Genomic DNA, 26,918 nt, shown 5'->3' with positions numbered 1-26,918 from the left:
TAGGATTTAAAATCCAAGATACTTCTTCAAGTATCTTATTAAACACATCCTGTTTTATTTGTATGCCAAGATTATGCCAACTCTTTTATCTGTGATATCTGTCAAGACACAGACGACAAGCCTGGTTTTTGTTTTTCAGTGTCCTTAGGCCTAAAGGATGCAGGAGTGAAAAAAAAAGCAAACCTTGAAAAAAAGACTGCGTTAAGACCACTCTTCTTCTGCGCTGTAACATTTTCTAGACATGCTGAAGGGTTATTTCACCTAATAAGCCCCTCCTTTGGATTTTACATTTATTTTCATTATAACTTGAATTAATATCGCTTCCAGAGTAAGCCTGTACTATTAAGTTAATAAACTTACTGTCCTACATGCAGCTTTTGAGGAACTGGTAATTAAAAATTTAATTTTTGAAATACTTAATTTTCCCCCTACATTTATTCTTATACAGGAAATTATTTGTTCAGTTATTTAAAAGAAGGAATGGTCCAAAACCTGTTTGACAGGTTGCTCAAATAACAAAAAGCATATTAAAAAAAAACATCCTCATGTGCATCTTGTATATCTGTGTATTCAGAAGACTCTTATGTGCAAATCATAACTTAAGAAGGAATACTGAAAGTTTGAAGTCCTAGAGAAAAATGGATAGAACCTCAAGAAAAAGGGCACTTCAAAAGATGAAGATTACACCTGTTCAAACTGTTTGGCAAGCATGTTACAGGTTACTCTAATAATCTTTCTCACTGCCTGGGATGTTTTCTCACAGATTACCTGTAAGGCATATACTGGTTTTTGTGTTAATATAAACCCCAGTTTTAAATAAGCAATAGTTAATGCCAAGTGGATTTTATTCCATTTTTTTTTTTTCTAGAAGGTTACTTTTGTTTTGGTTTTGTTTTTTTAAACTTTTCTATGAATTCCAGCACTCAGTAACAGTGAATATTTAAAGAAATTGGAAGATAAATGATTTTCATTTTTGGTATCATTAGGTTATGCTTCAAGTCTTTAATGTGCTGTTAGGCTGCATGTATAGGTAATTATGTGTGGATTTATTTGTGAGAAAAAGTGTATAAACACATGTATACAGTACATAGAATTTAAGTAGCTGGTATGAATAATATGATAGAGTAATTCTGTATGAAAGCATGGAATGAGTGATGCGCAAAACTGAACACACTAGGGCTGAAAACAAGATTAAGATAACCAAGAGGTATTTATTTAGCAGTAAAAGCTGGCTTTTTGCCATTAATTTAAACCATTTAACAGTAATAAATGACCACTATTAGAAAAATGAATCATTCCACTTCTGAAAATACCCTACTTAGGTTACTAATAACTGCAAAGTTATAGCAGTATTATCTCTTACCTGGTCCTTAATTTCAAGCTCCCTTATAGTTTTTGTTCTGTACTCTCTGAGCTCCTTTTCTGCCTCATCCTTCTTCATTTTGGTTTGATTCAACTGATAGCGCATTTCTCCACACACCTGTTAGATTACACAGACAACATGATCTGTTAGCTTGAAGAATCCATGGACCAGGGTTTGCAATTAGATCTTTTGGTGCCCTCTACAGGTCATTGAAATGCAACATGTTTTTAATTTACAGATATTTTAGGTCTACAAACCGTAATTTTTTTACATAGAAAGGTGGATCTGAATTCTATATATAGTCATTAACTTTGACATATGCAGCACCTTCTAGATTCAAATACATTTGGATCAAGATTTTGCTAAGTATAAATGCTTATGTTGTAAATATATATGACTACAGTTAAATGACAGTTGCTGGTTTTATACTCTTCTCTCATTCTCTGTAAAATCCCAAGAAAGTCTATGTCAACACTTTCAAAACCTAGAAGTAAGGCATCTATCACACTCCTAATTAAAGGTATATTTTAACTTGCCAATTTTACACTGTTGGGAAAGAAATTGTTTAAATGTTAACACAATAATTTTCAAAGTTTGATCAGAGCATTACAAACTTATTGCAAACTGAAGATAAATTCTTTTTAAAATAAGTTTTATTTAAATAGATACATGGTCCAGAAGAAATGGATCAAAGCAACATTTCAGGAAATCACTTCTACAGAGGACAATTATTCTCTGCTGTTGAAGTGTTTGTTATATTATCCCCTCAATCCTTTCCATCTGGCAGCTCAACTTCAGAGGATATGTGAAAGGGGTTAGGAGAAAGTGAAAGAAATAAAAAAAAATCAAAACAAAACTAGATCACTAATCCCTTCCACATAACTTTACTGCTGTGCAGGGTTGCTAATTCTTCCAATTTTCAATCTAAACTGTCCCCTTTTTGTCCTTATCCTGTGCCATCACCCCCAATTTGTGCCTGTTCATTTCACCTTAATTAACCAACCAAATGCATGCACATTCCTTAGTGAGAATGCAAATGTGTTTACTCACAGCTCCTCTTAGTCAACTTTCTTTCCAGCTCTCTACTTTCCTGCCTTGCTCATATTCTTTCAGCACTTGCTTCTTAAATCTACACCCTTTTAATTTGCTGCTACAATCCTCTGTGCTTCTCAAAAACATTCTCACATGTTCCACAACCCAAACTAATTTCTGTTTTTCAGTCTTATAACTCTTCTCATTTTCACTTTTGTTTTTTTTTTCTCCTTAAAAAAAGGTAGGGAAAAAGTAAATATGCATACTGCAATGAAATCACTCCAGGAAGAAAACTAAACCAACTGCCACCATAACTTTTAGGAAGTAGCATCACTTATAAATTCAAAGGACAGCTTGTGAATTTAGCCATTGCAAATAATGCAAAGCAGCAAATGCTCTGAAAAATGGCAGAGTTCTGAAACATTTTTTTAAACACTAAAATACGATATGCAACTAAAAAAATCTTGAGATGCAACTGCATAGTTTGCAAACCCTGGATTTCTACCTCCTCCTTCCTTTATCTGAAGGATGTAACAAAATGCAGTATGTCACTTCCTCCAAGTGAAATAAAAAAAATTCAGCAACCCTCGCCTTCAGCTCCTCCACACACTATACAAAGGGAATAACACAGAAGAATCAGCAGATGGTGCTGTCCTAATAATGGATTTTTCAGTCTTCTCAAGAATGAAAGAAATAGATCCTCACTCCATGTTTCCTTTCCCTGACTTTTGGTGCATGAAGAAAAACAATATTTTGGATAAAACTCAAAACAAAAGTGTTGCTATTTGCTATTTTTAATAATGGCAAACTGAGTCTGGAAACAAGGAGTTAGATCCACAAGCAAAGATGTCACATAGCAAATGAAAATGTCAGGGTGATGCACACAGTCCTGTCAGCTCAGTGGTTGGTAGGTTCATCCAGGATTTTCAAGACTTCCCAGTTTAGTACAGGGACACAAATGAAGTATTCCAATCTCTCAGGACAGTGCAATAATTAGACTATTGCAAAGTGACCACCTATTCAACTTTGTATTAACATGAACTGAAGCAGGGGCTGGAACCACAGTATCAACTCCAGAGAGGTAACTTCAAACTGGTAGGGTACAAAATTGTTCTTTTCAGACCAATGAATATTTGTACGTCCTGCCTCTTTTATAACCTACTCACCCCTGTAACTAGTGGCAGTCATTTGTGAACCTAGCCTGAAAGACCAAAACTGTGTTTCAGAATTGGTAAATCAAACCATTCTGACATTTTTTAAATACTATTTGTCTTTCAGTTAAAATTAAAGTTTCTACTAAGTTGGGATGACTTTTTTGCTGTGAATTTTCTGCAATACTTTTGCCTCTTTCTATCAGCCAGGGGCAGCAGGGGAAGACAGGAACTGTTGAAAACCTCTTCTGAAATCTCTAGAGGCCCAAAGAATAAATTGGTCCTCAAATCTTTGCAGTAAAAAACTGGGGAGGTAGGATGGGCCCTGGGATTATTGGTAAGGAATATAGACATTTCAAGAGAATGTAACAAATATTTTTCTTTCTTTCTTTCTCATGTTATGAGCCCCCTTAAGGCTCTTATTGGCTGAGAAACATGCAAAAGAAAGCACCCAAGAATGATACACCTACACAGGATGCATGTTAAGCTGTAATTCTTAACTAAAATGTATCTTTGTAAGAGCAATACTAACAATAGTACTGAATTAAGCAGCATGCAACATAAAAAGTCTAAAGGAAAGAACTTGAAAAACAGTGATTTGATGTAGTTCCCTTTATTTTAGCACAGCAAATCCCACAGGCAGCAATTAAGGACACTGTTGAATTCTATGCTGTCTCACTCAGAATAAAATCAATTCTTTACTGAAACACTGGGACAGTGTTTTAAATAGTGACCCTCATAAGTGGCAAAGTAGAAAAGTTAGCTTCTGCATGACAAGGTGACTTGGAAACAGAAAAAGTTATTTTTTTACTTCTGCAACTGGGACAGCTCTAGTGCCTCTGAGATACTGAGATGAAGTCTACAGTTACCACACATTCCCTACCAAACCAGGAAAATGGACAAAGTAAAAATTCTCTTCTTTCAGGTCACAATGATAAGGAAAACCAAGATCAATACTCATTTATAAATGCACTTACCTTATTCATCTCCATTTCATGAGATGCAAGCTGGCCCTGTGATTCTTCTAACTCACTAACTAGAGAATTCTTTTCCCTTGTAAGTCTCTCTACTTGAGCCTCCAAAACAGCCACATCCTTAGACAAAGCTGTCACCTGAAAAAATCCAAGAACACTGTAATGATGCAATTTAACCAACCACAGAACAAACTCTTGTGGAACTTTCTCCTAAAAACCAACTGTATGTAGACAAAATACATAATATTAAAAATGTAATAAAAAAATCAAGCATGTACAATCAAAATATATCCTATATTACTAATAATATAATGTGGCTACATTATTTGGTTAATGGGTTCACTGTTTTTTATTTATCATACAGTAGTTTATTTGAAACATTTCATTGACTGCACTAGTCTCCAGGTGTCAGAGCAGCTGGCTACATTAGTTTTGCAAGGTAAGAGTACTGTTTAACAACTTCTTATCCATCCTTACGTAGATTGATTCAAACCAAATCAGGTTCCCCCAGCTAAAGAAAACTGGTTTTGCAACCACAGATCTTTACTTTCAAGTCCAGAAAACTTTTCAACACTATAGATCAAAGCATACTGTTGTACAAAACTCCTATAGAAATAGTATATTAAAAATTCTAATGTAATTCAGATAAAATTTTGCTGAATGATTAAAAAATGTAACAATAAAACAGAGACAGTGAACCTTCAGTTATTTAGCTATGAAGCTTACTAATATAAGTGGAAATAATGGTGTCTGACAGTTCTAGGTTAACTTTCAGAAATATAAAGCCAAATCGAGAGGATTATATATTCTGATTTATGTTGTTATCATGCCAATTCTCCCCTTCAAAAAAAAAACATTTCTTAAAGTAAGCAATAAAATATTCAGATGAATCTTGACTTGATCCACAGTATACCATTTCTGCCACCTCATAATCCTAAAACATAAAAGTAGTTGATCATACGTGTAAATCATTAACATAGATCATAATTTTCTACAAAGTCATCTCATACGTTTAATTACCAGGCCTATAACATCATCATGGTGTCACTATATGTTGTTTAATCTATATGCAGGACTTAAAAAAAAGTCTACAACTACTTAAAGTGAGAATTGGTTCCAGTAAAACACATCTCAGTGAGTGATGAAATACAAACTAATGTGATGACATGGAGTGAAAGTCTACCAAAAAAAAGTATGAAATGCTTGTCTAATAGGCTGCATTTTGCAGTGAATACACTGCTTTAAAGCAACTTTCTAACAAACTTCATAAAAGGGATAACTTATAATAGATAGCAAGGAGTCAAACTAGGAATTGCTCAATAATGTCTGCAGTGAACAGTTATTTTTTAAATTTCAGTTTCCCTGGCAACAGATCACTGATGATCAGTTCACGTACTTAACTATCCCTTAGTCCCTATCACTGTGCTTAATACCTGTTTTTGTATCTGGAATTGGAGTCAAAGAGGTTTTTTTATACACACTTAAATGGTTTATTTTACTCAGTCTGTGCTCTGTGGAGTTTTAGAAATAAGCCATACAACTTATAAAAGAAAGCCCAAAAAATAAGAAAAAGTCTACAATCAGGAGAGAAATTCACTCCATTGTTTCCAAACCTGCACCAGAAATGGTTGAAGATGTCGCAGATCAAACAAACATGAAAGTCATTAATTCATGAAGTATTTATCTCTCTACATTTCTTCTCATCTAAATCACCTTAGAAATGCCTCCTCTATCACAGGCTTACTGCTGTTAGTTGAGCTTTCCTCTGTAGACTCCATTGGGCAGAAAACCCTCATGTTTTATACTTAAACTACAGCAGCATCTAGAAGCCTAAAACGAGGTTATCAAGACTATCACAATGGTCGTGGCATAAACGATGAAACAGATTCTGTCTCAGAGAGTTTATAAACATTAGTAAAAGTGAGAAAAGAGATTCCAACACATTTCTGCAGGTGGGAAAACTAAACATATGTAAGATCACTTTGAAATTATGATATTGTAACATTAATGTATATATAGGATCAAAGTAGCAAAGAATCCTAAATTTGACATGTGCTAACTTCTTGAATGCTTGCCTTGGCAAACTAAATAATAATTTTTGTAAAAGAGATAGGTATAAACTGTGCATCACATATTAATTAATCCTTTCTTACTCTGACACAGTGCATTAAAAATATTATGCAGACTAAAATAAAGTGCGTACCATCAACAACCTAGTATATATCTACAACACAAAACCCAGTTATTCAAACTCAAAGGATCACTTATCCACCACTGCTTTAAAGAAATGGTAGAAGTGACTGAGTTCTCACCAAAACCAAACACCCCAAAAAAAAAGACAAGCAAAGTTTAAACAGGATGATACACTCATAGTAATACACAAATAGAAGAAGAGCCAACTCATACCATTGCTGCCAAGTCCTCTCTTTCCTTCTTCATTTCTCGCCTCAGTGCTTCTTTTTCATCAGCCCTCTTATTTAGCTGGGCAGCCAACTCCTTTTCAAGATAATTCTTCTGTCGTTCCATCTCACTTTTCAGTTGCTCACAGTGGACTAGAGCCTAAAAAACCATGATTTGCTTAAGTGAAAGAAAACCAAAATTTTTAAACAAACATGGTATCTATCTTCTATTTATCTTCAAAGAAACCAGTTTTCTTATTAGAAATGTCTTTTTTAAAATGCAGTTATTATGATATTTATACATATCCTACTGTGTTAACATGTAGAATAGAACAAACAGAATAAAAACAGATGTATATATTTGTAGGTATAGACATGCCCTAGTGTAACTGGGAAATTTAAAATGCTTTTAGAAATCATGGCAAATATGGAAGCATTTTTCTGTGTGAATTTTCCAAATAAATAGCTGTTCTTCTAAAAATATGATAATTTATCTCACATTTAAAATTTAAAAATTCTGAATGCACATCACTAGACTCAGTCTCCAGTATTTGACTCCTTGCAAATGCAGTGGTTACTATCTAACTAAAGCACTGAAAGAAAAATTAATAAAATGTATGCACTCCCACTTAGTCTCCTCCTAAAATGAATTACTGAGTGCAGAATGCTAAGAAACCTGAAAACAGTCAGAAAAAATACAAAAAAAGTTTGACAAATAAATTTCGGGTTTGTCAAAAATTAATTCTACTAAATGCCTCATAAAGTACTGCTTAATTTCAGGTGCTAAAACACGGGGTTATAGATGGATTTTCTATAAAAAAAGAAGAAACAAGTTCAAGAACACTCTCAAAACACTGTCTTCACTATTGTCTAAAAATGCTAGGGAAAAAAGAAGATATTTATCCATTTATGCTGCTGTATCTCTGCCAAAGTGTAGAATTTGAGTGTTATGTCAGTTTAAATCAGAAATACACTATTCCATTACAAGTAAGTCCAAGTATTCAAAGCACCCTGAAGGGAGTTTTGCGAGCCTATGAGTAAACTAGATTTAATTTCAACATTCCACTGATATCCAACACATTCTGCTCCAAAGAAGCTAGAGTAACCTCCCTTTAGGAATTCTAACTTATTATCCTTTATTTTCAAATTAATTTTTTTTTTAACTGCTTATATTTCTTTTACTCAAAGCTAATCCCCCAAGTTAATTTTTTTTTGCTTTGGACTGTTCATGAAGGGAGCAAGTTAAACCATGCTTTTTTTAGAGAAAATGCTCTAGCAATCTCCATTAGTTTTGTGTCCCAAATCTACCGTGGTGAGAATCCCTCTGTTATGGCACTGAATTCTTTTTGGTAGGAAAGAATCATCAACTTCAGCAAACAATTGCCTGCATAAAACTGCTGTAGCTTGGTAGACATCCAAACCAATGCCACTCTAGAAGGAAGCAGTGGCATTAGTTGCATTTCAAGAAGAAATGTGTATTTTGTTAGCTCCATTGTTCTGACTATACAATGAGCAGTTCAAATAATTACTCTTTTATGACATTTGTGTTGAAAATATATTCCTGATTTTGCTTCAACTATATAAACTTAAACATAACAGATTTCCTTTCTGCTCTATGTAATAAACAAGAGGCCAGAAACTACAGAGACAACCAAAAGACAAGAAAAAACTGTGGTTTTAAATGATAAGCACCTGAGATTAGACTTCGGGTCAACAGGCTGATAAAATTGCAATTATAGTATTTGAAAGCTTAATGTGTTAACTTCTCTCTTTTGTTACATGGACTGTTCTATGGGATTCCATGCTAGTTATCAAGAAAAACAGCACTTAAGGGTAGAATAGGACAGGGAAAAAAGAGGATTGCTTGGACTTACCAAGAAGTATATCAGTACTTGTAAAAAGGCAAAATTAATGCAATATAAGTAAAATATATATTCCCTGTTCCTTCATATTAAAAGTTTTGGAGTGTGAAAAAAACCCAGACTACTATTCAGCCTTGTAGACAAACAGGTAGCACTTCACACAGCCCTACAAGCACACTCTTCTCTTACAGCACTGGATAAATAACATCAATTTTATCAATAGAACAATTATATCAATCTTGTTTTCATTCAGTTACAAAAACCAAACCAAAGTAACCCTCTCTCAATTCCAGTAATTCACTTATAGTACAGTAGATGTCACTAACTATCAAGGAAATAATTTAGGTCAATATAGGTTGATTGTGTACAGAACTAGAACTAACACAAGCATTAGATCAAAACTGGTTTTATCATTTTTATTTACATAACACCAGAAGCTTCCTGCAGGTAGCATTAGACAAGACTTCTCATCTTCAAAGAGCTCTAATAGTCAATCATTTCTTGCACTGCTCTTATCTGAGGCAAAAGGTTTTTTTGTAAGCATTTTAACTATAGTTTCCTGAGCAGGTGAGAAATGTGATGTCAAAATTATTCTCTTACATATCATGAATATCTTTGAAAATTCTCCAACTCAAATTGTATCACCTAGCTGTGAAAGTACATCAATTAAAAGATGAAGCACTCCTCATAGTATTGATGAGAATTTAAGATCTTGAATACAGAACTCCTGTTACTGTTCAGAAACAGTCACATGGTGCAGTTGTTTTAAATCTACATCATATCAATATATGACAAAGGTCTTATGCATGTATTGTCTCATTAGAATGAAAACTAATTAACATTTGTATTAGATCTGAACACTAAAAAGCTGTAATTTAGTGATGGATTTACCTTTGTTTTTTCAAAATTGGCCTCTTCTGCCATTTGCACAGCATCTTCAACTTGCTTACACGCATTAGATTCTCTTTGCTGCATCTCTTTCATGCTTTGTCTCAGTGAAACAAGTGCATCCATCAAGTCATCTCTTTCTCTACGCATTAGAAAAAAACAACCCAGATACTTCTATATCTTTTTGTAAGAGAAAAACTCCTAAACAACAGGTATACCAATTATAAAATATAAATACATAAAAGACCTAAGGATGGTAAGCAAAGCATGGGTGAAAGCATACTGCAAGCGTGGCAGATATTGAAAATATCATTTGCTTGACTACCAGTCCTTAGTTTCAGAAGGATGGACCATTAGAGAAACTGCCAGTAAAGAGAGCAGATCTCAAGTCATCAATGTACAGCACACAGTGTTGATGTAACAAAATGGGGATCCATGTAAATTTTAAAAAAATAGGCAATAAGGAATTACACTGTCATTAAATGTAAAAGAGGGAAAAAATAATAAAAAGGAAGGGTTAGGTTGAACAAGTAATTGCTAAGTCTATCAAATGACAACCTAAACCCATTTGCTGCAAACTGGAACTAAGCCAAACAATAGGACACCTGGATTCTACAACTCTTCTGAACTTCTGTTTACTAAGACACTAAAATCTCTACTAAATGGTAAAGGAAAGTTAGTAAAATTGTAATACTTAACTTCACCTTTTCACTACCTTGATATGTTAAAAGCTTTTAAATTAAGTTTAATTGTCTGTGATTTAGATACAGCTCAAGATTCTGGTTAAATACCGTTGTGTTCTTAATGTTGTGTGAAATGTTAACACATTTTTGTGTATTTGCCAGAGACCTAGCAGTCATACTTTGAAATTTCATTTCATTTTTTAATTGGATAAAGTACCTTTGAAAACTCCTACTTAAATACCCTTGTTTTTAATAAACTGCACCTCAAGTAGAGGTAGTTTTTAGATTACAGTAATTTCACGACTATAAAGGCGCACCCTTTTGACTAAAATTTTGGTCCAAACCCGGAAGTGCGCCTTATAGTCTGGTCCGCCTTATATAATGTACAAAGTTGCAAAATTTGCCAACTCCCGGAGGTGTGCCTTATAATCTGGTGTGCCTTATAGTCATGAAATTACTGTATCTTAAACCTCCAAATGAAATAACAGTTTAAGATACATCAAGAGGTCAGTTCAAATCTTTTATTTCAAGCTCACTGTAATATAAGAGGACAAGAATGTACAGATTTACAGTTTGTTCATATTTTCCAACATCTGTGACAAATAATTATTTTTGTTACAAAAGCAGATTTTGAAACATGACTTCTCAGCAACAGAGCTTTGCCAGAAAATTTTTGGATTTGATAATAGAAAAAAATATATAAATCCTGGCAATAATCACCTAGTGCAGAGGGATAGTGGCCACTTAACTGAGTACATATATGTTCTATGTCCCTTCAGTCTCCCTGTTTCTAAATGATCCACTATTCCATCTCAGGCTCATTTTAATACTTCAGAAATTCTAAGAAGCTTCAGCTATCTGACAATAAATGGCTGTTTAACAAACTTTGAGAAAGTTGCAGTATCCTATCATTATTTCTAGCAAGTAGAAAGGGAGAGATTTTTGGACATGATTGACTGGCTGAATTCCTTAAGAAAAAGAATTTAACATTGGGATCGCTGAATTACAGTAATTTCATGAATACAAGCCGCATCATTTTGACTAAAATTTTGCTCCCACACCGGAAATGCGACTTACACTCAGGAGTGGCTAATACGTGAATAATTTTCTGACGTTAACAACCGTGGAAGTGCCAGCCAGGGTGCCGAGCTGAGCACCTGCCAGTAAATCCCAGGATTTCGCGATTGTTACAAATTGGTTACTGTGTTGCGCGGTGGGTGGGGCAAGCTCAGTGCCAGCAGCGCGAGGGCGGGGGGAGGCAGAGGAGCTCCCTCCTTCAGGCGGGGGAGAGGCGGGGGGCTCTGTGCTGACATCCCCATGGCTCAGGGAGGAGGCGGGGGCTCCATGCTGCCATCCCCGCAGCCTGTGGGGTAAGTGGGGGGCTCCTGCCCCCGGCTGCCGTTGCAGGAGCAGGCAGGCTCTGTCCCCGCCCTCTGCTGCCGCGGCAGGAGCGGGGTGCTCCTTCCCCTCCTGCCTTCGCTGCCGCAGGGGCCGGTGGGCTTTGTCTCCGCCTGCCGCCGCCGCGGGTGCCGGTGGGCTCCGTCCCTGCCTGCCACCACGGGGCAGCGCCAGGCTGGGGTGAGCGAGTCCAGTGGCAGCGGCAGCTGGCCCTGAGCGCCTCCACCGAGCTGGGCCACCTGGCCCCGTCGGCAGCCCCGAGCGGGTTGAGCCTGCACAGCCCGAGCCGAGCCAGTAAACCCCGCCATGCCGCAGTTCTGTTACTATTTGGCAACTTTGTTGCACGCGGGTCCTCGCTGCGAACAACAGAGCGGCTTATACTCGGGTGCGGCTTATTTATGGACAAAGAACGAAATGTTTGCCAACACCTGGACATGCGGCTTATAGTCCGTGTGGCTTGTAATCGTGAAATTACCGTACATATATTCAGCCTGCATAGCTGTGATTTTAAAATTTATTTTTAAAAAGGCCAGAATTTAAAAAAAAATGTTGCAACAAATAATTTCATTTATTTTTTTCCCAATAGAACTTCTTTTCCCTGTCTTATTGTAGTCAGGGAGGAACTACTACAGGTGTTTGGAGTAGGAAATGCATCCTACCTATTGTTGATGTATCTGAAAAGTTCCCCATATATAAGGAGAATAAAGTGGAGACAGAAAAATTTCCAACTACAGTATTATAATGAACTTTTGCAGGAAACAATCAATCAAAACTCATGGACTTGCACAATGTCTGTGCGACAGAGGGAAGGACTTGTTTGTAGAAAAAATGCAAGAAACAGACTGTAAATAGCCTCATTATCTGGTCAGCCCAAGTTATCATAATTACATGATAAACAAAATTCTTTCCCACTTGCAATAAGTAGCAAAGCTATTGTGGATTTCAGAGTGGTGGGGACCTACATTCACTGATTTCAGCATTATGACTCCAGCTTGGGAGTGTTTTGTTCCATAAATGCACATCTCTCTATGAATGTAACCCAAGGAATTGAGACTTTAATGGTTTAATGCAAACAGCCATATTTCCAATCACAAAGTACACACCCCACAACCTACCTGGTCAGCCTGTCGATGGTCTGCACGTGAGCATTGCAGTGAGTCTGCGCAAGAACGGCCTCATGCTGGGCACAGTTCAGGCACAGACCACCCACCTGGCTAGAATTTCTGGCTGAAAACAGTGACTTCTGGTGTTTCAGCCTTCCTTCTAAATCTTTGCATGTCTTCTGAGATTCTGAAAGGTCTTTTCTAGGAAGAACAAATGAAAAATACTGTTCGTACAGTAATATATTTCTACAAGTCATACTCATATACAATACATAATTACAAATGTAACCTAAAAAGAACTGTAGGAATCCCTGTAATGAACCTTATTTTATACATTTCAATAGGCTAAGGAAGTCTTTAACAGAGAAATAACAGTTAAACTGCCCAATCAAAATTATTAATAGACAAAACAACACTGTTAATTTATATCTTCCCCCATAGTATCAGAAAATATTGAAGTTAAACAGAAAGTTATTATATGAAATACCTGTATATTTACACTTTTTCTGAACAGAGTATAATAGTCACTAGCCAAAAAATAATATCAGCTGTATAAATATTTCAATACTCTAACAATTTTCTGTTGCTTTTATTAATAATATCATTAACTTAATATTTATTCTCTACTCCGTAGAATCCAGATGTAATCAGAACATTCACTCATATCCAGCAATATACACAACTTGAAGTCAAACACATGTGCAGAAAAACAGGCTAAGTTTTTTACATATCTCCAAAATTTTTACCAGGTGTTTGGAAGAATTTACTCCAGAACTTCCAAGCATGTGTCAGGCTGGGGAGCTCGTAAGCAATAGGAATGTTAACATCAGGAAGTTGCAGACAAACGCACACTGTGCACATATAGATCAATTTGACAAATTGTGCAATGAATCCAAAACTTTGGGTTTGTTATGCAGGCCATCTGGGCAGCACACACATAGGAAGTCTGACACATTCTGGTTGCATCGGATTTACTGTGCGCATGATATATACACTGCATGCATTCTTATTTCCATCTGGAAAATCTTCTGTGCACTTTTTCCAATTTTAGTACTTGGTCTATTACATGTAACCCACTACAACCTGAACAGAATTTGCTCTGCATATACCCTTAGACAGCCGTGGAGCAACAAACCTATTGTTGGACAGAAATCAGCAAGTCCTGTGTACATTCAATCTTGAAGTTAAAAGGGAAGATAGTCCCACTGAAAGTGATAATTTCTCACTTCAATAAAATCTAGTTTTGCAAAACTTCCTGTTTGCAAGATCATGCCTCTTAGGAAAAATCAGAGGTTGAATAATGTAATTGAGGAACTTCTGGGACAACCTTAGTCTCCAATTAATATTTTTGAGTAAATATAACACTTGAGACCAATGGGAAAAAACATTGGGTTATACAGCTGAAATTGAAGATCCTCCTTTAAATTCACTAAGACAACTGGTTTTGCACATTGCAGGTTTCACCAATGCAGAGAGCATTCTTTTAACTTGTCTCCCTACCAGTAACTCTTTGTACACGCAGAACAGTCTAGCACTTTCAAACATATGAAACTATTATTTATTTTGGAAAAAACATAATTAAAAAGTAGTAGAAAGTAGCTAATTATGGAAGTTGTCACACAAGTTAAAATTGTAACTTCTCTTTTTTCTTTGAGTGGTCTATCTTACATGATCTTTCTTAGGGGAAAGAGGGTAAAGAAGATAAGATGTTCTATATTGCTACTGTTTCTATAAAGTAGCAGCACATTCAATTTTGCTACCTCTGTATCTCAGAGAACTTAATAGAGCATCAGTTTTCAGGGACACTATCAGAAGATACAATATTCAGACATTCAGACATTCTCTTAGTTAAATTCAGATTAAAAGTAGTTCATGCTGTTATGCAGTGAAAATTTATTAAAGGATTATTTTAAGAAAAAAAAAATCACTTTACCTTAGAGACTGTATTTGAGCATCAAGGATATTGACTTTTTCTTGATAATGAAGTTTTAGATTCTCCTTTAGAAAAGATGGGAGAAAAGATATGTCTTGCTTTCTTCATAACAGTCTTTATAAATAAACCTAGACTTTACCCACATTCTTTTCCCCTGAGGACATAAACCTGTTGAAATACTAGCAGACAAACCTAAATATTTCACATTTCTGGAAGTCTAAAAAGTGAACAACCCTCCCATTTTTTGTTTCTAAATATGTTTTTTTGCCAGATCCTCATATGGTAAATTGTTTCAATTCCAACTGCAGCCCTCAGTTCTCTACAATGATTCACAGAAACTGATGATCATGGTTTTTTGAGTTTGCTCTTGCTCTCCTACAAGTCAGCAGATATTAAAACATAATTATTAAGAACTTTAAGTACACAGGCTATTTATTTATAATACAGTGAGTTATTCTGATTACCTGGTGAAGAACAAGGTATATGAATCGACCACACCAATGTTAAATACAATGGTGATAACAAACCAGGTAAAGAACTACAAATTTAACTCAGTATGATGCTTAGAAAGAAGTTACAATCGACATGATTTTCCAGATTTAAATGTGGCAGATGAAGAAAATTGCAATTACTGTAAAAAATAGCTTCCATACAACTGCAGGCATCAGTGACCAGACCACTGAGGTCTTCAGCTCTAAAATAACAGCGTGAAAAAAAACCAAAATTTTATTTTTCTATGAAAAAAACCCAAATTGCATATAATAAAAGAATTAAAGTATTGCATAAATGTCACAGTACACAAATGTGTATGGATAAAATATATCAAAACTTTTAAATCAGCCAATTTTTTCCAGAAGATAACAACACTACCCTACTACTTCAGAGCAAAAGGAAAAATAATATCCTCTGAAACTAAAAATGCAGGAAGAGACAACATCTCTAAATTACTAGGACTCCTCTGCATTTCTAAAAGCACAAGGTGTGTAATTCAGCCAAGAGAAAGCAGATTGCACAAAGCTACTTTTGTACCTTACTGCTCCAGGAGCAAAACAACTCATTATGAAAAGAAATTTTGTGGAGGGCTACATAAATTACACCAGCTAGTTCCCACCTGTTTGGGCACTATGTTACTCCTAAGAATCTCCAAAGTACAGTGAAGCCATCATCTTTAAACAAGAATTATCTCTGGGAAGTCATCATCTGCAGATACAACCTGCCATCTGTGTCTAACTGCACAGTAATATTAATTAGGGTATAATGAGAAGATGAGGTTTAAGAGGATAAAATTTGAGCTCAGATTAAGGTTCAGTCAACCAAAACTTCTCCTGTGTCTGTTACAAAGTTGATCATCAGAACTGAATCAACAACACTGAACAGTTTTGCAAAGGTAGGGCTCTGTGAAGAAAGGTAATACCAACCAGTTCTACAGGCCATTTTTCTTTGTCTCCAGAAGCTGCTGGAACAAAAGTCTGATCTTTGTTATGTGCTGGTGATGAGGTGACAGGCTGGGGTGTGCTACAATCTTGACCCCCTACAGGCCAGGAGTTCTGAGTATTTGCCTAAAATAAAAGAATTAATGCTTCAGTTATGAGTATGTTGGCCGTTTTTTTAAAAAAAATGTACTTAAGTAAGTATTGAATCTTATAATCTTCAGTAGACTACAAGAACCAATAAACAAGTTAATTGGGTTAGCAATCTACAATAATGATGTTATACAAGGAAACCCATGTTAACAAATTCTCATTACATTTTGACTAAAATTCCATTTGCGGACAAGCATTTGTATACCCTTCCATAAAAATAATCTGGCCAGATCCTTGAGCACTGATTAAAGCATCAAAAAATAAAAACTTACTGAGGCATCTGGAAGACTTTGTTCTCTCAAGATGTATTCTGCAGTTAAGAATTTCAGCTTCTGATGGAGCTCTTCATTTTCAAATAAAACTGCCTGTTCTCGATCTTTCACCCCACACAACTCCTCCTATAGGATAAAGGAATTGCATTTAAAAGACTCCTTAAGATGGCTATCAATATTGAAATACATCTTGAGACCAAGAGTCTAGACTGACATTTTCAAATATTTTAACTTTTTTAGAGAGACCAAGAATACTCAAAAGACAGATTTTGTATTTTTGCAGGTCAAATTCCCATAAATATACTTTTAAATGCTTATTTATATTTGTGATAGGACATTAAAATTACTTTAAAAACCCTTAATCACCAGATACCAAGACACAAGGTACGGGATCTACTGAACTACATTTGGTTCAGTTTTGGTCACAACAGCAATCAATCTCAAGTCTATGTGTAAGCTGCTTTTAATGCAGTTCTTCACATTTAAGGGACCAGGGTTTTAGTAGGTCAAATATGTTGTCTGATACCTTGTAAAACTTCACTTCTGCTTCCAAATGGTTAATGTACTGTGACTGATCATTGATTATAGGAACAAGATCAGAAAGGGCTGGTAAGTCTGCAGGCACAGCTTCTGGGGGGTTCTGAAGGAAGTAAAGAAGAGTGTGTTAAGTTCTGATTTTCCATTATTGCAGTAAGATCTTGCTTGCACAGAGAATACAACCTACAAATTTCTGGTAAAGCTTCAAAATGCACACAGAGTTGTTAATGGAATCTTCCCAGAGGAACAACAGGTACATTTCTAGCACTAGTTCACACTTCTGAAGGAAAACAAGTATCTTTATGCATATCCCTATTTTTGAAACTCACAATTTTAACACCTATGATTTTGGGTCAGAAACAAACTTTCTTCTGCAAAAATGTCCCATGATATACTTCTTAAACATAATAGAAGTCTAAAAAAGATCAAAGATTCAGAAACCTACATCCTTGGGGTTTTTTTACTTTTGAAATATCCACCATGCAAAAAAACCACAAAACTGCAAACAAAATACCCACAAACCAAAACAGAAAAAGCAAAGCAAGCTACTAATGGATAACTATCACATCTACTAGTTATCTACAGGTTCTGCCAACAATGCATTAAAATTCCTTGTCCAATCTTTATAAAGGTATAATCCTTCAATTAGGAGGTGAAAGTTTCTAGCAACAAACACCTTACAGTCCAATTATACCAAATATAAGTACTGACTGTTTTAAAGCAGGGGGACACTCTTGAGATATCTGGAACCATGACTGCAGAGACAAATGGAGGATATCCAGAACCATCTGAAAAAACATCCCTCTAGAGAAGGAATTCCAAATTTGCAACGTATTCTGCCTGGCTCAGTAGACATAAGCCCCATGTTCTATTGACTCAGAATTCACCTTGATTTAAACTCCTAATCCTAACTACTTCATAATGTTTTTTAAAAAAGAGAACCACACTTGTTAAAGTATATATAATATAGCCTTGATAATATTTGTAAGTCATCTGTTTCTCTGGCTCCTATTCACCCATCCCTCTTCTCTGAAAGCATAATGAACACCTTGCAGCTGAGAGCTCCAGCTGCCTCCCTGACAAGATTACACCACAGCAGTGTTAAAAAATGTGAAAAAAACCTCCATTTCTATTCAAATTATTTTTCACTGAAAAACAATTCTAATGTTTAAACTGAGAAACAACACTATTGTAAACAATAATGGTATGGAATTCTTTACTAAAAAGAAAATAACAGGTAGTATCTTTTTCACAACACAAAAAGAACAGATGACCCTCTGTGACTTCTTTTTTACCTTTTTAACAACATAATAATTATAAATTTATTATAAATTGATTTGGGATTTTTAATTTATTTTCTTGCAATATAATGTGTAACAGGGTGAAAGAATAGAGGTCAGGGAGGCTTGCATTTAAATTAGGCCAAATATTAAAATCAAAACTGAAAGACACATCTGATCATGAATAATGAAACAATTATGCCTGAGTCTTGGAAACGTTCACATTCAAATACTTTATACTGAAAAGAATTTATAAAATATAAATGTTTAGCAGCTCTAGAAGCCAGCATTCTACACAGTGACAAATAGTTTTGTTGACATCACAAATAATTTGGCTCACCTCATACTTTTCCAGAATGCCTCAAATTTCAAGCATCTAAACCACAGAAAGAGAGAAACTGTGCTACCCCATAAACTGTCAGGAAACAACAGGAATCCATCATGTCTTCAGCTGTAACAACAGTGTCAGGAACAGAGGCTGGGTGCAGCTAGGTTAGCCAAAACCCAGCCTGCAGAACTGCACTTGTTACATGAAGCAATCTTGCTGGGCCTTGACCTCAGCTGATGAAGTGTAGAGCAAAAAGAAAATTTCTGCCCAACCTTCTGGGTGTAATCAAAGAAAGGATGAACTCCTTCCATGTCTACTGCAACTTTAATCAATGGGCAGCAAAGGGAATTTTGTTGCAACAATATTATTTATATGTAAGAAGTGTGGTAAAGGTTAGTGAAGAGTATAGTTTTTGTGAAATTTTATATTTAGCTAGAGATCCTGCAGTGATTCACTATTCAGCAGTCATCAGGTATTTCAGCATCACTCAAAGCAAAAGGTTAAGGTTACTCATAATCTAAGTTTGCTTTCCTTGACCTTTGGGAAATTGGATTCTTCTTACACAAGAAGCATTTCTGCAGTGTTCAGTAAATCACCAGACAATATTGTATTTTATGAGGGTTTGGGCTTATTTTTGGTGTGTGTGCACTTTTGCAGTTAAACATTTTTTGAGTTTTACACATTGTCTGTGTTCAGAATACTTTCATATCCTTAAGCAGATGGAGGACAGCTGCAAAGGAGAATAAAGCCACCACTTCACAGAATGTCTCACTGGAAACTTCGAGTAAGAAATGGGACAGTGCTGTATCAATACAGGAAATTCACAATTTTTCTCTGTTTTTGACTCCATCCTTTGATCCACTCTCTGAAAGCAACTGATACCAATTCACATCATGCCAAAGTCAACCAATGATGCATCGACTCCTTGAGCTACAAAACACTAACTCTTTCCTATGCTATTATGAAGCAAAATACCTGGCAGGACAACCATGCCTAACTCGTGGATCTTAGAACACTCAAAAAAGTTAACTTTAAATAAAATTCCTTAATATCAGGACAGCAGAGCTATGCTCATTACACGGGCTGAAAGCAACACAGCAGGAATACAGGCTTTTGATTATTCTGCTGTTAACTTTGACAGCAAAGAGCTGCTTGTCTTGCTTAGTATAAACCAAAAATATTCAGTGCAGGCCATCAAAAGATAAAACTCCAACAGTGCCTTTGAATTATTTTTCTGTAGAGATTCTAGCAACCACCAGCTGCTCTGTAAGTGCATGGTGCATCACGTGTACTTTGGTGCAGTTCTGTTTCAGTGAAGCAACATCTGAGAAGCCCTTGTAAGGGTTGTGTCAACAAACCTTGACAGAGACCACTGCATTTTGGCACAGAACTACAAAACCTGTTTTTGCATAAACATCTCTAACTCAAATTTCAAGAAAAAGCATAGTCAAAGTGTAAGGACACTGAGAATCCTTAAGGTACAGTCAAGCAAAAACAGAGGCTGCTTTTTCAGAAATTTTTCCTTGTTGTCTGTCCCAAGTGTTTTCAAAACAAAAAGGATGGACAACCACACTGCATGGTCAACAAAAAGAGAAGAAAAGTCTAAATCCTGTACTACAGATTCCTTTTCCTTCCAGTATAAGCTTAAAGATACCAAGTTGTGGTCATAGCCTCAAGAAGCCTCAGTAATTAAGACTGTAAAAATGATTCAATGTTTCTTTTTTTTCTCTGTATTCTATAAAATTAACATGCATACCATGTATTCAAATAAAACAAATGAAACCAGAAGAAACATACATGGAATGGCTTCTTCTTTCTTGAGGGAGACTCTTCACTTTCCATTATTTCTTGGTGTTGCAACAAAATTTTAAGTTGGTTAACTAGGAAGAGATAAAAACCATTATAACCAATAAATAATTGCTTTTTTCATTGAAATTAGTATAATTTCTAACAATGTTCAAACTATTTGCCTTCAGATTAATCTTACCTGCATGACTGTGCTGCAGTTCCTGACTGGCTGCAGTCCCACAGTCATCACTGGCCCCATCCACAGAGGACTGCTCAAATCCAGTGCCACCATCACCTTTTGCCAAGGCATTTTTCAGCTGAGAGATGCTTTCACTGGCACGCTCTAGAAAAAAAACAACCACATCTTTAGCCACAAGAAACAACATAAAACAAAGGATTTACTGGATGATATTTTAAATGGGAAAAAACATGAAAGAACTACAAACATTCAGCATGTGTCTAACTTGACTACTTGACCTAAACTCAGCCACTGGAAGCAATTATCTAATGCAAACAGCCAAAGAAACTACCATATTTGCATAATATTTACCTAATACTAATTTTTCAGAGAACTATACATAGCATCTCAGCCCTGAATACATTAGGACACTGCAACAGCACAAGTAATAATACACTTAACCCAAAAATATTTCCTAGCATATGCAGCTTTCATACTTCTCAATGAATCTAAAGTTCATGCTACATTTTCTTCAATATGCAGGACTGGAAACCATGAAAAATGTTTTTGCATTTTAGTGATGCCACCACACATTATTACAAAGCAAAGTGTCACACAATGAAACAAATACCTGACTAAATGAAGTAATAACTCAGCAAACCAAGCCACCATAAAACAGTATTTAAAAGACCAACGACTTCTGAACGAGTGTGAAAAATAAATAACAACACGCACTATTCTAGAAAAAAGACCCAATAAACACAACAGAAAAGCTCTATCCAGATAAATAGAAATATTTTCAAGAACTGACTTACTGACAAATTATATAGTAAAGGTCTTATCTAATGTTCAATATATTTTTTTCCTTATATTCCTTTCTTAATTTTTTTTCATTCAGCGGACTTCACAAAAATTATAAACACCAATCATAAATGCCATATCACTCTGATAAAGCTGAACATTTCCAATATGCCAAGAAAGAGATTTGAGAGACTTTCAGCTAAGAGATGACAACTGAATTGGAAATCACATAGATACGGATACATGTAATTTGCATCACTGGACCTCAGACAACTCAATTATTACTTCTTTTAGGTACAAATGGCCATAGAACAGCAATTTAACTCTTGTGAGCCAAGCTTATAAGGAAACATCGTCTATTGGAGTAACTGCTACAATTAGGAAAATGGTAGCCTTTCCAACATACATCCTTACTTAATTTTTACATGCTTGTAATTTTTAAATTGATATGATGCATAAATATCTAAAAATATTTCTTGTCACTGGTAAAAAAAATCTTCAAATAATAATCTCAGTTAAGTATTTGCTAGGCAGAATTTAGAAGATATGCCTCAAAGTGTAGGTTGCTGTAAAAAAGTTAATAACTCTCTTCTTCCAAATAGGTAAATAACAGTTCAAGTCAGAAAACAAAAGCTAGATAAGTATTTCTGCCTTCACTTCATCTGTTTTTTCAACTTCACATCATCTTGACAGAAGCTTGGAAATTGATTCTTTTTCCCCACAGTAATGGTTTTCAACATTTTTCCAGTCTTCCCTACCTGGTTGTAACTTATAAAACAGCTTATAAACAGTTTATAAAATATAAATAACCCCAATAAGCATTATATTTAAGAACATGTTCTCAGTCCAGTATGCCATCACTCCTTTTAGCAATGCTAAGTTTTCATAATAACCTGACCCATTTCTGACCTATTAATCTTCTCTCAGCATTTATTTTAAAAGCCCAATCATCTTATGGCTCACACCACCATTTCCAGTTACTCCATCCTTTAATGAATTTAGTGTAAAGGAAGACACACAAAGCATATTTTAAACAGTCATAATTTAGTAAAACAAACCCAAATACCATTCACAAGGCAATGACTCCAAAAAAAGGGTTTAGGTCAAATATCTCACTTTTGGCATGCCTAGGCTCTTCATCTTTTCTTGAGCATTCCAGGATGCTATGAGGGTGGAAGAGCTAATTGAGAAACAGCGGAAGTATCTCACTGATGCAATGACTAAGATATTTAGCAAACTATGTCGTAACTATTTGTTGCCAAGAAGTGATCAATGTTATCTATCATGTGGTGTGCCATCTGCTATCAATAAAGTTTCTTCATTTCCCCTGTCCCTGTAGATGTCCACCAGAGAACCCTGGAGTATGAGTATTGCTTCCTAGACAAGAAGCAACAAAGCAAACCAAACCAAACCAACCAAGCTCATATATATTGGTTGTTCCAGAACTTCTCTCTCTTCTGAACTCCAAACTACCACTTCATCCACAAAGGTAACATAGGTCTTCTTACACTCTGTCCTCTTTTCCCATAAACATACAGGGCAGTAGTAGTGAAGCACATTAAAACCATTATCAATGGCACACTGATACCATTTTTTTTTAACTACACTTTCCTGCTTCTGAAATAATGTCATCACATTATGGAAAGCATCATCAAGTATTTGCTTAAATTTCTTAAAAGCTTGCCTATTTCCAAATCATGAATGTTGCTGCCATAGACAACACTTCAGTAAGAGTTGAACTGGATGCCTAAAGGGGAATAAGTACACGGTAGTATTTTTTATTTTCCGAAATAAGGAACACAATTTTGGGCATTAGGCTGAGACAATGCACCAATGAGTGGAAAGATTTGTTGTTTCTTACAGTGTAAAAATATTCTTTTTAAATATGAAAGAAATTTTAAAAACCCACTGTGGATGCAAATTACAGGACAATAAAGAACATCCGCTTAAAGAAAACAGGATCAATTTTTAAATTACAGTAATTTCACAACTATAAGGCGTACCCTTTTCACTAAAATTTCCCCCGAACCTGGAAGTGCGCCTTATAGTCCGGTGCGCCTTATCTGATGGACAAAGTTGCGAAAATTGCCAAACTGGAAGTGTGAGCTGTGAGCCGTGGGGGGAGCCGGCAGTGCCACGGTAGCTGGGTGGAGGCGGGCCCAGGGGCCCATGGCTGCCGGGTTGAGGCGGGGCCTCAGCCAGCAACCGCACGGGGGAGCTGGGGGCGGAGCCTCGCTGTAAAAAAAAAGTGCGCCTTATAGTCTGGTGCGCTTTATATGATCTACAAAGTTGCGAATTTTGCCGACTCCTGGGGGGTGCGCCTTATAGTCTGGTGTGCCTTATGGTCGTGAAATTACTGTAATTCAGAAGCAATTAATTTTTAAGTGCTTCCTCATTCAATCTAAATTTTTCAGTTAAGCTACTCCTGTAATAGCACATTTTATAGAAACATGGCCTCCGTGAAAACATACTGCACAAACTGCTCACATGCAGCACCATGATTTGCACATCAAAATCAATCACCATCTTTCTTTTCAACATCTGAACAAGACTCAACAAATAAAATCCAAACATATTTCTGTTCCATGATAAAACATCACTGAAGTGCTATTTCCTATAGGAACAGCTGAGGATATAATTGAAATTGGACTCATGTGGATTGAAACTTCAAAAAATAAAACTTACTATTAAGTTCTTTGGTTTTCAGTGTTTAAAGGGCTGAGATGATTATGAAAAATGACAAGCTAGCAGCCAAACCTGATGGATCAAACTCAAAACATTTATTAAAAAAATCACTGTAAGAACAATTTGCCATTGAAGTCAAAACAGGAAAAAACCCAGAAGGCATTGAACCAGGTTAGCATTGCTTAAACAGGAGATGTTTTTTCAGGCACTGCACAGAAATCTTTAAAAATAGTACTCCTTTAAATGAAAGCACCAAAGCTACCTCATTCATGGACTCGGAAATGCCATAGAAAATACTCTGGGAGCAAAAGAACCAATCATCCAAAACAACAGAATTGCCTGAAAAATCACTCCAGCTGGTCGAATCATTAAGCAGCATAAATTGAAGAAAAAAAAAAGGCAACTGTATGAAAAAGTTGTCATAAGTCTGTCACCCAAACCTAACAGTCTGGTTCTAATAATGTCTACAAGAACATGAAGTTACTGGCTATAAATTCAAAAAACAGCATCACTTTTTGATATTTTATGGTTCCAAATCAGCAAACAGCCTTAGACAATTAGAGAAGGAATTACACTGATTCTTTAGGTCGTAAAAAACCCCAAACTAAACTACTGCAGGATTTTTGTGAATGAGAAACTGGCAAAACAGATAATTAGACACTTTGGTGAAAACAGAAGGATTATGTTCATTTAAAGGAAACTTTCCTGTCCAAAATTGGATCAACATTTGCTTCTATTGACAGCCAAAAATCTGAAATATTATATAATGTATCTCTTCAGTCAAGCAACTGCTGAAAAATACTGAAACTGATAATTTGGTTATAGGATCTTTTTGTGTTTAGCACATGTTGGAACTTACTTTACTTCCCATTCTGACACCTAGTTATTCTTCTTTACTGGCTGCAAAGCACAGGTATGCTACTGAGGAAGTAACACACTACGTGGGAGTTTTGAGACTAAAGTATTCTATCTGTCATTACCTGTGCTGCTAGGATTTTACATGCAGCAATGAGCAATACCAGGCAGTTAATTAGTCAGGCCTCAAAAGATCTCAAGATGTGTGAAATCTCATAATGTTTCTAAATAATGAATTCTTTAGATTAGGTTTCTTGGTCTCTATTTTTGCTTTGCGTTATATGAGAAATAGATAGTTTTCACAGCACAACTTTTACCAAGCTATCATCTTTAAAAGCACAGGGCTCTTTGGAGCTGCAGCAGTCACTGCCACAAGTTCCTAAACCAGCCCTTTCTGCAGAGCATAAAGCACTTTCCTAAGGTCTAGAAAACCTCACATGTGAAAGCCTCATTGCCCAGGTCCCTTTGACAGATTCTCCACCCTTAAAGAACATTTTATGTTCAGAAGAATACATAGAAACAACTGACAAAATAAAATAAAAGACTAAGCAAAAAAACCCCAAAACAAAACCAAAAAACATTTAGAATATAATTCTTAGCAGCGTCAGTGTCACAGCTAACTTGTAGTGATGGAAACTGGGCCATATACTCATTTTTCCTAAGATGGTTTTGACTTCCCATCTCTCCTGTTTTATTTTTGGAACCAAAAACAGTCACAAAATTAAACCTTATTTGTAAAAGTCTTATATTTTCATCTGTTTCTCTTAGAGTTTGCATCTCTATTCTCTGAAATAATGTAGGACACTGCATTTCAGCAATGCAGTGGAATACAGAATGTAATTTCCACAATATCCTAAGACACACTTGAGGCAGACAAGATGTCTGTATCAGGCTCAGTACTCTAAAAAGGATGGTTTGCTCCTTTGATCCTGCTTTTATACTGTCTCAGATCCAACAGTGAGCCAGTGCTCTTTACTCAAGAGGCAGAAAACTCAACATAAGAAATAAGCTAACAGTTCTCTGTTCAAGGAACCAGAAGAAGGCATCACACTGCTCTCAGCAGTGGTGTAGCAGAAGGCCCATTGGACATTCAAATTGGAGATTAATTTTCAGTTCTTAATGTGAATACAGAAGCACATTACTTATACTCCTTTGAAAAATACCTCTACTCCCTTGAGAAGAATTTTTTTTAGAAATATTACTATCTCCTAAAGTTTTTAAGTTCATTTGAAATGGTCTCAATTATGTGAAAGTATACACAGTAACCTCATCACCCCAACTGTACAAATACCACCCTCTCAACTCAGTACTTACATACAGCATTACAGACTTCCATTACACAAGGTCAGTAAAAGCTCTATTATAGAACCTTTGTTATTTTATCAAAGCCTCTCTATTGGGCTCTAAGACCAGTTAGGTCTTAATCAGGATTTTCGGTCCAGCTTTCTGCCCTCTGGCCACTAGACTCAGTTTACTGAACACCCAGGCTCCCTGCCTTCTAAGGGATTTCCCTTAGCAACAAAGGACACAGCAGTGAGATAATCAGCTACTCTTTGAGAACTTATACACCCTTCCATCAAACTGAGTAAGGCTGTAAAGTGATTCTTCTGGTGTCCAGTATGAGTGGTGAAAACCTGTTATCATGAACTCAGCCTCTGTTCAGATAATGTCAAGCATTATAGGCAGGTTAAGAATGCTTTATTTCAAAAATATCATATAATGCCCAAAGTATGGCACCTAAAATTGCAGAATCAGATGACAGGGTCATCCCAATGGGGAGAAAAATCTCAAGCTGTATAACTATATAAAAGAAATAGGTAAAGCA

The 26,918-nt window shown here is 35.9% G+C and overlaps 1 protein-coding gene across 5 annotated transcripts in view; it reads right to left on the bottom strand.

The window, feature by feature from the left end:
* SDCCAG8 (SHH signaling and ciliogenesis regulator SDCCAG8) overlaps positions 1–26,918 on the bottom strand; it is a 107,170-nt gene that overhangs the window by 78,306 nt on the left and 1,946 nt on the right. For all 5 annotated transcript variants that reach the window (XM_033054280.2, XM_033054278.2, XM_033054281.2 and 2 more), the window contains exons 2-12: positions 20,774–20,917; positions 20,584–20,666; positions 17,168–17,281; positions 16,642–16,767; positions 16,205–16,345; positions 14,787–14,851; positions 12,866–13,054; positions 9,673–9,811; positions 6,927–7,079; positions 4,524–4,658; positions 1,364–1,480 (exon numbers count right to left, since the gene is read on the bottom strand). In XM_033054280.2, the coding sequence (XP_032910171.1) occupies positions 1,364–1,480; positions 4,524–4,658; positions 6,927–7,079; positions 9,673–9,811; positions 12,866–13,054; positions 14,787–14,851; positions 16,205–16,345; positions 16,642–16,767; positions 17,168–17,281; positions 20,584–20,666; positions 20,774–20,917 (1,406 nt within the window). The remainder of the gene's footprint in view (positions 1–1,363; positions 1,481–4,523; positions 4,659–6,926; positions 7,080–9,672; positions 9,812–12,865; positions 13,055–14,786; positions 14,852–16,204; positions 16,346–16,641; positions 16,768–17,167; positions 17,282–20,583; positions 20,667–20,773; positions 20,918–26,918) is intronic.

This window comes from Catharus ustulatus, chromosome 3, assembly GCF_009819885.2.
Source record: "Catharus ustulatus isolate bCatUst1 chromosome 3, bCatUst1.pri.v2, whole genome shotgun sequence".
NCBI classification, from domain to species: domain Eukaryota; kingdom Metazoa; phylum Chordata; class Aves; order Passeriformes; family Turdidae; genus Catharus; species Catharus ustulatus.
Note: the sequence above shows the minus strand (reverse complement) of the source record. Positions and strands in the feature narration are given on the sequence as shown.